This window comes from Bos javanicus, chromosome 17 (genome assembly GCF_032452875.1).
Source record: "Bos javanicus breed banteng chromosome 17, ARS-OSU_banteng_1.0, whole genome shotgun sequence".
NCBI lineage: Eukaryota > Metazoa > Chordata > Mammalia > Artiodactyla > Bovidae > Bos > Bos javanicus.
Genome location: NC_083884.1, coordinates 53,924,413 through 53,936,799, shown reverse-complemented (window position 1 = coordinate 53,936,799; position 12,387 = coordinate 53,924,413). Strand labels below are relative to the sequence as shown.

The 12,387-nt window shown below is 47.5% G+C and overlaps 1 protein-coding gene and 1 long non-coding RNA gene across 6 annotated transcripts in view; one reads left to right on the top strand and one right to left on the bottom strand.

The window, feature by feature from the left end:
* The window catches only part of CFAP251 (cilia and flagella associated protein 251), a 74,290-nt gene extending 64,239 nt beyond the window's left edge, over positions 1-10,051 (top strand). For 4 of the 5 annotated variants that reach the window (XM_061384738.1, XM_061384734.1, XM_061384737.1 and 1 more), the window contains 3 exons: positions 7,190-7,418; positions 8,485-8,586; positions 9,783-10,051. In XM_061384738.1, the coding sequence (XP_061240722.1) occupies positions 7,190-7,418; positions 8,485-8,586; positions 9,783-9,919 (468 nt within the window). In that variant the 3' untranslated portion in view covers positions 9,920-10,051. Of the gene's footprint in view, positions 1-7,189; positions 7,419-8,484; positions 8,587-9,782 lie in introns of those variants that run through there. The other variant, XM_061384739.1, reaches the window with a different exon arrangement.
* On the bottom strand, positions 4,515-6,681 carry LOC133228811 (uncharacterized). Its single transcript, XR_009730371.1, has 2 exons — positions 5,421-6,681; positions 4,515-4,725 (listed from the first exon to the last, which is right to left on the bottom strand). It is a non-coding gene; the product is annotated as an uncharacterized LOC133228811 (long non-coding RNA).
* Positions 10,052-12,387: the final 2,336 nt, after the last annotated feature.

Below are 12,387 nucleotides of genomic sequence, written 5' to 3'. Positions count from 1 at the left end.
AAATGTATTTTCAAAAATACTGATATTATTTGCCTTGTTACTTGTCTTTGCCGTTGCTTCACCTCTGTATTATTTTTCTTCCTTTTATTTTTCTTTTAAAAAAAAATGTTTATTTTTTTATTTGGTTGCATCAGGTCTTTGTTGTGGCCCGTGTACTCAGTAGTTGCGGCACAGGCTTAGTTATCCCAAGGCATGTGGGATCTTAGTTCCCCAACCCACATCAGTGCAGGGATCGAACCCACATTCCCTACATTGGAAGGTGGATTCTTACTGGAACACCAGGGAGGTCCCTCCTTTTATCATTATTACTATTTTTCGCCATGCCGCGTGGCTTGCGTGATCTCCTGTGACCATGCAGTGGAAACACAGACTCCTAACCGCTAGACCACCAGGGAACTCTGTATTTTTCCTCCTTTTAAACAACTTTATTGAGCTATATCACAGATCACATAATTCGCCCTTTTAAAGTATGCAAGTCAATGGTTTTTAGTATGTTCACAGAGTCACGCAACCATCACCACTTTAGGTTCCTCTCAGGTGGGTGACTTCAGGACAAGACCCCCACAGGCCCTAGGAATGGGCCTGGGTTATCTAGGGAGGGGATCCTGGGGTTCAGCATTCCCAGAGTGTTGCCTAGAATGGGGAGGCATAGAATATAGGGGGGTAACTCCCTGTGAACATGCTACCTTACCTAGCAAAAGGGATTTCACTTGTATGATTATATCAAGGGTCTGGAGATGAGGAGATTATCCTGGATCACCCAGTGGGCCCAGTGTAACTACAAGGGTCTTTATAAGAGGGAGGCAGGGGACTTTTCTGGGGGTCCAGTGGCTAAGACTCCACACACCCAATGCAGGGGGCCAGGGTTTGATCCCTGGTGGGGGAACTAGATCTTGCATGACATAACTAAGGCCCAGAGCAGCCAAATAAATAAGAGGGAAGCAGGAGGGCCAGAGTTTAAGGAGGAGCCATGATGACAGAAGAAGAGGTTCAAAAGGGTGATGGGCTTGCAGGCTTTGAAGGTGGGAGGGGGCCACAAGCCAAAAAATGCTGGTTGTCTCCAGAAGCTGGAAAAGGAAAGAAGGAAGAAGGGATGCTGCCCTACCAACAACACCTTGGTTCTGGCCCTTCACACCCATTCCAGACTTGTGGCCTTGAGAACTGTGAGGTCAGTCTGTGTGCTTCAAGCCGCTATGGGTGTAATCGTTTGTTACAGCAGCAATGGGAGACACACAGAGGGTGCTTTGGAAGGGTTTCGTGGGCACCCTTCCCTTGCTTCCCCCCTCCTCACACTTGTTTCCCAGCCTAGAGTGCCTTCCCCTCCCCTCCCACTGCCTGGATCCTCAGTGGCCCACCTCTTCTGAGGCAGTCTTCCCAAGTCCCCCTTACTGAACACTCCTCCAGCCCTGGATGTCAACCTCCTGCATTCAGGCACTGAAATCTTTTAGAGCCATGGAGTCCAACCGTGTTAAAATCACTTGGGGCACTTAAAAAGTACTGATACCTGGGCTCAGCCTCCAATCTGTTGAACTTTGGGGTGGCGCCTGGGCCTGGATAGTTTTGAAAAGCCCCCAGGTGTAGGCACAAGGCTAAGCAGCCAGTGATGGAGCCTTCCTGTTAGTTCACTGTAGCAGGAGTGAGTGTGTGTGTGTGTGTGTGTGTGGTCTCCTAAGTGTTTCTTCACAGGACCCAGACCAGTGCCTGGCACTTTGTAGGTGCTTAATCTTTGCTGACTGATTGGCTAAGTGTACACTAGAATGCAGGGCCGCCTAGTAATAATTAAACGACTAGTCTTCCATTTGCCAATGCCAATCCAAATGCTCAGTAACTTCTAGTAAATTGAACTAAATTAACTAGGGCAGTAAGCAGTTATTCGAAATACACCTTTTGTGAGGTTTTTTTATTTTTATGTTTATTTTTTTGGTCACGCCACGCGGCATGTGGAATCTTAGTTCCCTGACCAGGGATTGAACCTTGCATCCCCTGCAGTGAAGCTCGGAGTCTTAACCACTGGACCACCAGGGAAGTCCCAGGCCTTTTGTAAGTTTTAACAGAACTTTTTACATTGTGCCCACAGTGAATTCATTCATTCAGTAAACATTTCTCTGGGCCTTCTGAATGAGGAAGCTGCAGTGGAAATAGAGATGAATGCCATTGCTATAGCTTAATGGAGGAGACAGATGTAGGCCTGAAGAATTAGACCATGCATCACAGCTGCCACCCATCATTACCCTCAGTGAAAATCACAAGAGCTGGTGCTGCTTCTTTTCGGCACAAGTATCACCTCCGTCAAGCACCGCGGTGTAAGAACCGATTCTCAAAGCTGTGGCCCGCAACACCAGCAGCACAGTCCTCACAGGGGGATTTGTAAGCAAAGCAGATTCTCGGCCCCCATCCCAGACCTGCAGAATCAGAAACCCTGGGGATGTGACCAACAGTCCGTGTTTTAACAGGGCCTCCTAGTCATCTTTATACCTGATATAGTTTGAGTTCCCCTGCCCTAAAGCCATAACTTCTCAACCTTGGCCACACATTCATATCCCCTGGGGAGCTTTGTTAAGCTATGACTGCTCATTCTCCACCCCTGACCAATTAAATCAGGATCTCTGGGAATGGGGCCTGGGCCTCAGAATGTTTAAAGCTCCCTGCCTTAGCAGATGACGGGCCAGCATGAGAATGCCAATAAAAGACCGGGTTGAAGCCAGCCAGAGCATTTTGGGTGGCCTTGGGGGCTCCCGCTCCTCCCCGCCTCTGCCCGCCCACAGGGGCCCTTGGAAGGCTGTGGTGTTTCATTCTAGCTCCAGGGTTCCTCTCCCAAGCGTGAACCTTGTTCAGACACGTAGCAGAACCTGCCTCTTCAACCAACACTTGCAAACTAGGCTTGGGAAAGAAAGTCGTGATGCCAAAGCTGCCAGCTCTCTGCTTGTTGGGCAGTGAGTTTTGATCAGTCATTTAAGGAAAGAGAGTCAGAGGTGAATCACCTACAGAGTGATTTGTGCCAAGCATGTTCCCTGAGATCTTTGGAATGCTCTGGGTATGAATAACTCCAGGCACTTTGGGATTTCTTTCTGTCATCTTTGAGTTACTGTCCTATTTCTGAATTGAATTTAAATCGTATGTTGTGTTTAGAATGTACACATATCATTTACATTATAGTTTCTATATTTATAAATGATATAATTGCGTGCATTGTAATCAGCAAGGGCGTAGAAAGTATCATAATCACAAGAACTCTTAATGGCTGTTGAGTTGTTGACTGTGTTTTAATCATTATGTCCATGCTTAGATACACTGTCACAGTAAGCTGCAGATCAGCTCTATTGCAAATCGTTCACCATATTACCTGCCTTTTCAAAAAGGGAAACTGAAGATAAGGAACATCACATTACTCACCCAAAGTCACATGGAAAATGGCAGAGCCAGGGTTTGAATAGAGGTCTGTCATCAAAGATTGTAGTTTTAGCCCCAGTCTCCTCTGGCTCATAGTAAGCGGTAGCACGTGCATATACTCATACTATTAAAATCATATGGTGCAGGGAATTCCCTGGTGGTCCAGTGGTTAAAAAGTCACCTTGCCATGAAGGGGACTCCTTATTGATCCCTGGTCAGGGAACTAAGATCCAATGGCCTGTGAGGCCAGTAAGCCTGTACTCTGCGACTACTGAGCCTGCATGCTCTGGAGCCCGTGTGCCACAACTAGAGGCCCGCATGCCTAAGGTACTGAGGCCCATGCCCACTCTGGAGCCCGTGTGCCATGACTAGAGGCCTGCGTGCCTAAGGTACTAAGGCCCGTGCTCACTCTGCAGACTCTGGGGCATAGCTAGAGAGAACCGCACACACTGAAATGAAAGCTCAGATCCCGCATGCTGCAACTAACACCCAAGGCAGCCAAATAAATAAATAGTAAAAAAAAAAAAATCTGTATAGTACAATCTGTAAATAATATGCTACCATATAGTTTTACTTATACAGAAAATTATACATAGTTTAACATAAGTTACTGGAGAAGGCAATGGCACCCCACTCCAGTACTCTTACCTGGAAAATCCCATAGACGGAGGAGCCTGGTGGGCTGCAGTCCATGGGGTCGCTAAGAGTCGGACACGACTTCACTTTCACTTTCACTTTTCACTTTCATGCATTGGAGAAGGAAATGGCAACCCACTCCAGTGTTCTTGCCTGGAGAATTCCAGGGACGGGGGAGCCTGGTGGGCTGCCGTCTATGGGGTCGCACAGGGTCGAACATGACTGAAGCAACTTAGCAGCAGCAGTAGCAGCAACATCAGTTACACATAATATAACTCAATAAATGCTATACATGAAAATGTTACCAGTTAGAGCTGTGACATAGTAATGATTAAGGTTCATTTGTATCCATAACCAATGATGTTATGTCTAAAGACCATTCCTGGGAGTGTTACATTGAGAATATGTAGCTTCTTTGAAAATATTAGGTGATTACTAAGATACAGTGTAAAAAGCAGGATACAAAAAGAATATATACACAAACCAGATTTGCAAAAAAAGACACATGTATTTTGTATGCATGGGAAAAAGTGAAAAGAAAGTGCCCCAGATCTTTCACAGTAATTATGATCAGACGGTTGGACTGTAAGAGGTTTGTATTTTCTTCCTGATACTTGGGACAAGACCAAGACGCTGGGATGCTCCAGACTGGCTGATATTTGACACTGCTTCAAACTGGTGCTTCTTTCAGTTTTTGCTCTACATGTATTTAGTGGACAGGAAGAAATTGGTTATCTACCAGTAAATATTGTGTACAAATACAGATTATCTTCCAAATTCTTCCTACAGACCAAGTTAGAGTTATGTTCTGGGGGAAAACATTATTTCCCACTTTTCTATGGTTCTTATTCTCTCTCTCTCTCCTTGTCTTTCTCTATAAAATTCAAAACCCCTCAATTTGGAGGAAGACATATTCACCAATGAAGTCATTTGGTCCTTGGCTTTTCTTCACAGAAGTTGTAAAGTTACTAATTCCATCTATTTACTTGTTATAGGTCTGTTCAGATTTTCCATTTGTTCTTGAGTCAGTTTTGGTCATTTGTATCTTCCTAGGAATTTGTTCATTTTCCCTAAGTTATCTAATTTATTGGCACACAGTTGCTCATACTCCTTTTAATTTCTGTAAGATTGGTGTCAATACTTGCATTCCCTCTTTCATTCATAATTTTTAAAATTTGGGTCTTTTTTTTCATGGTTAGTCTCCCTTAATATTTGTCAACTGTGTTGATATTTTCAATGAATGATGGCTTCCTAGGTCTTCATTTTAAAAAATATATCACATAAGTCGTGTGTATGTTACAAAATATCTTTGTGTGTATAAAACATTGCAGGATAAACATGGAAAAGAAAGAAAGGAAAAAAGAACTACAATGCAGTTGTCATAAGAAACTTACCATAGTGATAGGTCCTGTATTTGAGTTTCACACTGAATTATTTGCTTATTTTTATAAACTAATTTCTAAATTCTTCAGGATTCTGTGAGCTTCCCTGATGGCTCAGTAGGTAAAGAATCCACCTGCAATGCAGGAGACACATATGAGACATGGGTTTGATCCCTGGGTCGGGAAGATCCCCTTGAAGAGGAAATGGCAACCCACTCCAGTATCCTTGCTTGAAAATTCCATGGACAGAGGAACCTGGCAGGCTACAGTCCATGGGGTCACAAAGAGTGGGACACGACTGAGCACATGGCATAAAACAGCTTCTTCACAAAGCAGGGACATAGCAAATACAGTGCAAGACTTGTTCAGTCGCTCAGTCGTGTCTGACTCTTTGCAGCCCCAAGGACTGCAACACACCATGTTTCTCTGTTCTTTACCATTTCCTGGGGCCAGTCGGTGATGCCATCTAATCATCTCGTCCACGGCCATCCCCTTCTCCTCCTGCCTTCAGTCTTTCCCAGAATCAGGGTCTTTTCCAATGAGTCGGTTCTTCATATCAAGTGGACAAAGTATTGAAGCTTCAGCTTCAGCATCAGTCCTTCCAGTGAATATTCAGGGTTGATTTCCTTTAGGATTGACTGGTTTGGTCTCCTTGCAGTCCAAGGGACTCTCAAGAGTCTTCTCCAATACCTCAGTTCGAAGGCATCAATTCTTTGGTGCTCAGCCTTTTTTTATTGTCCAGCTCTCACATCGGCACATGACTACTAGAAAAACCATAGCTTTGACTATACAGATCTTTGATACTTAGGTGAAAAGTGATAAAATGAAACACTGTTCATGCCAGTGCTAATAGTATTGGCCAGTTGGACAGTGGATCAGAGCTGCTGTAAAAAGTACCAAAAACTGGGTGGCTTCACACAATGGAAATTTATTCTCTCATGGAAATCCAAAATCAGGGTGTCAGCAGGGTCAGGCTCTCTGTGAAACACATAGGGGATAAACCGTCCCTGCCTCTTCTAGTTTCTGTGGTTACCAGCAGTCCTTGTCTTTCCTTGGCTTAAGCTGTATCACTCCAACCTCTGCCTCCACCATCATATTGTCCATCTTGGTCCTGAGTGTCTTTCTCCTCTTTTAATGAGAATGTGACTGAGCCAAGCTTATTCTGCTTGCCACACGACAGGCCAATACATTAGGAGATGAGTTGTTGGAACATGGAATAACGATTTTAATAGGAAAGCTAGCAGACCAAGAAGATGGCAGACTAGCATCTCAAAAAATCATCTCCGCTCAGTCCCAATTCGAGCTCCTTTTATACACAAGAGGGGGACGGGCCACTGTAGCACCAACCAATCGCTGAGCAGGGCCACTAATGGTGTCTCGTTGACAGTTGCTCACTAATGGTCGCTTGCTTGGGGAGGGGCCCACTGTGGCACCGATCAATGGCTGAGCAGGCCCACTACCAGCTTGCACCTGCCCCACTGCTATTACAAGGACACCGGTCATATTGGATTAAAGGCCCACTTTATTCCAGTATTGACTTCGTCATACTAGTTACATCTGCCATGACCCTGTTTTTAAATAAAGTCACATTCTGAGAGATGAGGAGTTAGGACTTCAACCTGTCTTTCTTGGGTTGGGGTGGCGGGAGGCTACAGTCAACCCATAGCAGACATGTTCTAAGCTAACTACGAACATTTGTCTGTTATGCTCCAATTCTTAGAAATCTATCTGCTTACCATGGTCTTTCCCCCCACCACCCCACCGCCAAACCTCTTTTCTAGATTGAAGATATGTTTAATGAAATCAGATTTAGTGAGTATGTGGACACTGGAAAGCTCACCGACAAAATCAACTTACCAGATTTCTTCAAAGTCTACCTCAATCATAGGCCACCCTTCGGTAACACCATGAGCGGCATCCAGCAGAGCTTTGACATTCTTGGTTTCACCAATTCAAAGGGAGAGAAGGCTATTCAAAGAGAGGATTTTCTGAATCTGCTTCACACTAAAGGTAAATACACAAATAGGTAGATCTTGTAACACCCTTGGGCCCATCCCCCTGGAGAGAACTGAGCTGGGAAGGCAGCCCCCAGACACCCGCATCTTTGATTTCACAGAGTTTCAGCCCTGAGGATGCTGCTTACTGACCCACATGGCTGGTGAACAAGGGATAAAGGGAAGGATGGCGGGGACCTGAAGGATGGAGTATGTGTTCCAACTTCCTGGGACTGCGCAATTCAGGGCCCTGGATGCCTTCCTCTTACCTTGGGTTTCCCAGGTGGTGCTAGTGGTAAAGAACCTGCCTGCCAGTGCAGAAGACATAAGAGACATGGGTTCAGTCCCTGGGTTGGGAAGATCCCCTGGAGAAGGGAAAGGCAACTGACTCCAGTATTCTTGCCTGGAGAATCTCATAGACAGAGGAGCCTGGCAGGCTATAGTCATGGGTTTGCAAAGAGTCGGACACAACTGAAGCAATTTAGCACAGCACTCATAAAGCAGGAATACAAGTGCCAGCCATTGACCTCACGATGAGGTACCATGAGATTGGGTTACATTTGTGAAATAAAACCACACCAAAGTGTAAAAAAAAATAAAATCATTTTTAGGGACTTCCCGGGCAGTCCAGTGGCTGAGACTTCAAACTTCCAATGTGAGGGGCACGAGTTCAATTCCTGGTCAGAGAAATAAGATGCCACATGCTGTGTGGCACAGCCAAAAAACAAAAAAAACAAAAATTTTTTTTTTCCTTTTTCTCTGGGTGATCATTTCATCTCAGCGAAACTGGTGTTTCTAACATGAGGGAAACTGAAATGAAGCCAAGTGAAGTCTTTATCAGAAAGCTGTTCCCCATCTGCACAAGCCCCAACACAGTCCCCCAGGTTGAAGCCCCACTTTTAGCACCATATAGGGAAGTCTATGTGATGGTAACACGGGACTTCCTAGGTGGCTTTTGCATCTTAAGAAAAAGAAACCCATGGAATAATTCTCTTGAAGACTTTAGAAAGATGATGCTAAGCTCTGATGTGAAGCTCAGTCCCACAAGCCGAACCGCCTCCTTTTCCCTTTGCGATGCCCAGGTGAGCACATGACGGAAGAGGAGATGACGGACTGCTTTGCCACACTGTTTGGACTGAATCCCGAGGGCTGGAAATCCGAGCCTGCAGCCTCCTCTGTCAAAGGTACTACTAGCGAGTGGGCTCTGTCTGGGCACGTAACCAGGGCACGCTAATTTGTTGTTGACTTGAGTGCATTTATGTCTCCTGACTGGTGCCAGCCACTCTCCTTCATGCTGCGCACACGACAAAGCAGGTCTGTGGGGAACCCAACATGAATAAGTTATGAAAGGACCAGGGAGCGGTGGTCACGTTGAAGAGATAAAAGGCTTTGTTCCCGGGCTCTGACATCCCCTGTGTCTTCTGGCCTTGTTTTTCCCTTTATTCCCCCGACCCAGTCCTCATCTTTCCAGCTAGGGTAGGCAAACACTGGCCACTAATTGAGAGTACGGTTTGGAAGTCGTTTCAGGGGAGGTATAGTCAGGAGAGGCTTGAAGGACAAGAGGGTCAGTGACTCAGGGGCAGGCAGGAGCCCCAGCCCAAGTTGCCAGAACTTGAACGTCTTTAGAGATCCTCCTGGGGACTTCCCTAGTGGACCAGTGGTTAGGACTTGGCACTTCCACTGCAGGGCTCACAGGTTCAATCCCCGGTCGGGGAACTAAGATCCCACATGCAGTGCAGTGTGGCCAAAAAAAGATCATCCTCTTCTTCTTCCCTATATGAGGATTTCCCACCTCCTTCTTTTAGTCCATTGGCCTGAGTGTGCTGGAACATGTCTATGAACAAACCCCGAGGAATGCCCCACGGCCCCACCAAGAAGTCAGGAGCAAAGACCCCTCACCGGGCTTCCTTCTTCCTCTCCTTCTGTTGTCTGTTCCCAGTTTCAAATTGAACAGGGTTCCTAATCAGACAGTTCTAGACTCCAGAATCTGATCTGTCATTTCCAACCTGCAAGCTCCCCCACCCCATTCCTTGTGTACTTGGTATCTCAGAATGTAATTTTCACACACACACACATATGCACAATACATGGATACAGTGTTCCTAAGTGTCTCAAAACAGTAAAATCAATGATGCCATATACTTGAGGTTTTCCAATAACGTGTGCAGAGATTTGGGTAAGAGTGCTCCAAACCCAAACCATAAAGGAGGGATTTTGACCGATTTCCACCCCAGGACTTCTCAAGGAGCCAGAGCCAAATCCCAGCACAGAGCGCCTCTCACTTCTCTTTTGTATCAGTTCCTTATATTTTTTGGAAAATGCTTCTGACTTAGAAACCTAATCATTATGAAGGCATTTGCTTTCTTCTATTGTTTGTTAGGTTCTGAAATTTGCTTAGAAGAAGAACTTCCAGACGAAATCACAGCAGAAATATTCACGACTGAAATTCTTGGCTTAACCATTTCCCAAGATTCTGGACAAGATCCTAGGATCAGTGAAGCCGAGCAGAGTTTCTGAAGCACAAAGGACTTTGTGTGTGTATGTGTGGTTTTTCTCCCCTCCAGAGGTACCGCTATTCTGGCATTTCCCTACCCCTGCTCTAATCTTCAGAATGTTTAGACATTAAAAGCATATTTCTGTTAAGCAACAGATTTCACAGAGTTGGACATTCCACTCTGTCTGAAATAGAAAAGTGGGTGGAAGCAAGAAAAACACTGGGGGTTGGATGGACGTGGTGGCTGGAAACCCCGACTGCCATCCCCATGCTTGATCCATGGCAGTGCTTCCTGGAGCAGGGTTGCCAGGATGAGGAGGTGGCATGGTCCCCGGGGGCAGAGAGGGCCTCAGCCAGCAGTTGTCCTTCCTTGTCACACGTGTGGCCTGATTCCCATCGTCTCGAGTGGCACCTGGACCCTTAGCCTAACATGGCCAGATACAGATCATCCCAGTCGGCTGTTAGACTGGGGCAGGAGGTGTTGGGCTCTCGGTGCTGCTGAGAGCCCTGGCTTGTGGCTTCTTATCAGTAAACCCCCCCGAGCAGTTGTGTGCGGCCGTTATGAAGAGCATCATCAGCCAAGCTTAACCCCGGTAGCAGCTGCCAGAGTGAATGCAGAAAAAGCCCGCCTCCCCGCCCCCCTGGAGCCCTGTGGGTGCGCACCTGGACTAGAACCACACAGCCAGCCTCCCCAGGGCAGAGCCCGGCCCGTGTCAGCTACCCTCTCCCGTGACACACACCCTGCACGGGCCCATCTGGTTGGCTCACAACCTTGAACTCCGCTGGGCTGCAGAACACCTAGCAGGCAAAAACAGATCCCCGCTCAGGGGTTGTTTCAGGAACGTGGCTAAGGCTGCAGCGCCGTTTTGACCTTGAAAAGACGGTATCCCTCGCCTATAAACAGATGAAAGTTATAGTCCGATTTCGTCCTCGGTTATGAAGCCTCTCTCAGGCCAGTGGGCCAAAGGTTATCCTTCACGTGTGTTCAGTCCAACACCCCCGCCCACCCGAACCAGTGCCTTTCCCAGAGAAAGCAGCCTTTGAGATGACGTCGCTGACCTCTGTAAAGGTCCTTCCTCCCCAGGGGCAGAGTTCCATGTGAGAGAAACAGGACGGCTTCAGCATCCTTCTCCTGGCACAGAGCCCCCTGTGTGGCGGCCATTCGGAAACCTGGGTCCTGGTGAGTCCTCAGAACACCCCGGAACGCAGGACAGAGCCAGCTCCCCAGCCAGGCCGTGTCACCGTGACCTTGGGACAGCCGGCGTGGGCCATGGTCCAGCAGGCGCCCCACTGGTCAGATTTTACCTTCAGGGCTTCGCAAGCTGGTTTACATTGCATTCTTTTTGAAAAACCCAAAAAGGAAAACAAGCTTTATGAATCAACTTTGCAGCCGCTGAGGGCTTAGGAGAGATAGATTATCAAGCTGGTTAAAAGGTTCCTGGGGATGCTTTAGGGAACAGAAAACTCTCCAATGACTTGTTTCCTTCCAAAAAAAATAGCTCAGAGTTGGATGTCCTCTGGACACCCACAGGGAGCTTCTCTCATTGGATCTGGCTCCTCTTTTTTGGTTCTTATCAACGATATATATATTGGAGTCATTGTGTGGAGCAGAATAGGCCTGTGACCAGTTGGACCTGCTCTGACTGGGCCAGTAGCAGCAACCACCTTCAGGCCCAGGCTGAGCCTCAGTCCCTCTGTGCTGAGTCAGTATGTGGAGGGGAGGTCCTGGTGACGACCGGGAAGGGTTAGGGGCAGGGGTGGGCATCCCAGGTGACTCTAGTGGTGAAGAATCTGCTTGCCAGTGCAAGAGACATGGGTCAATCCCAGCATTGGGAAGATCCCCTGGAGTAGGAAATGGAAACCGGCTCCAGTATTCTTTCCTGAGAAATCCCATGGACAGAGGAGCCTGGTGGGCTGTACTCCATGAGGTCACAAAGAGTCAGACACGACTGAGCACACACACAGATAGAGTAAGGGTTAGGGTCAGGGCGGCTGTTCACCCAGGAAGGCCCAAGTGGCCAGGGGCAGCAGGATCCGTGTCAACAGCCTGGCCAGAGGAGCTCCTGCTGGTGCTTTTCTTGGGGTGTCTCTCAGCCTGTCTGACCAGGAAGAAGAGCAGCACGTGTACCTTCTGGCCCCCAGAGGGCATCTGCACCTCCATCCCCCTCAGGCCCACCAGCTGGCCACACAGGCAATGGAGAAGCCGGGCCCCAGTGCCCCAGGCCAGGGGAGGAAGCGGGGGACGCCTTCCTACCAAGTGAACAGAGAACCCAGACTCTCCCAACCAGGTGGCTGGCAGAGCAGGGACACCAGGAAAGGAGGAAGGAGAGATGGCAAACAGTTTCACTGGGCTTGTACCTCAAGACGTGGGGACACACGCTGGACACCAGAAAGCACCATGTGATGCTCTGAAAGCACCATGTGATGCTCTTTTGAAAAGATAATAGCATATCACATGGGCCTCTGGCTGCTGGCCTCTGCATCCTGGCCT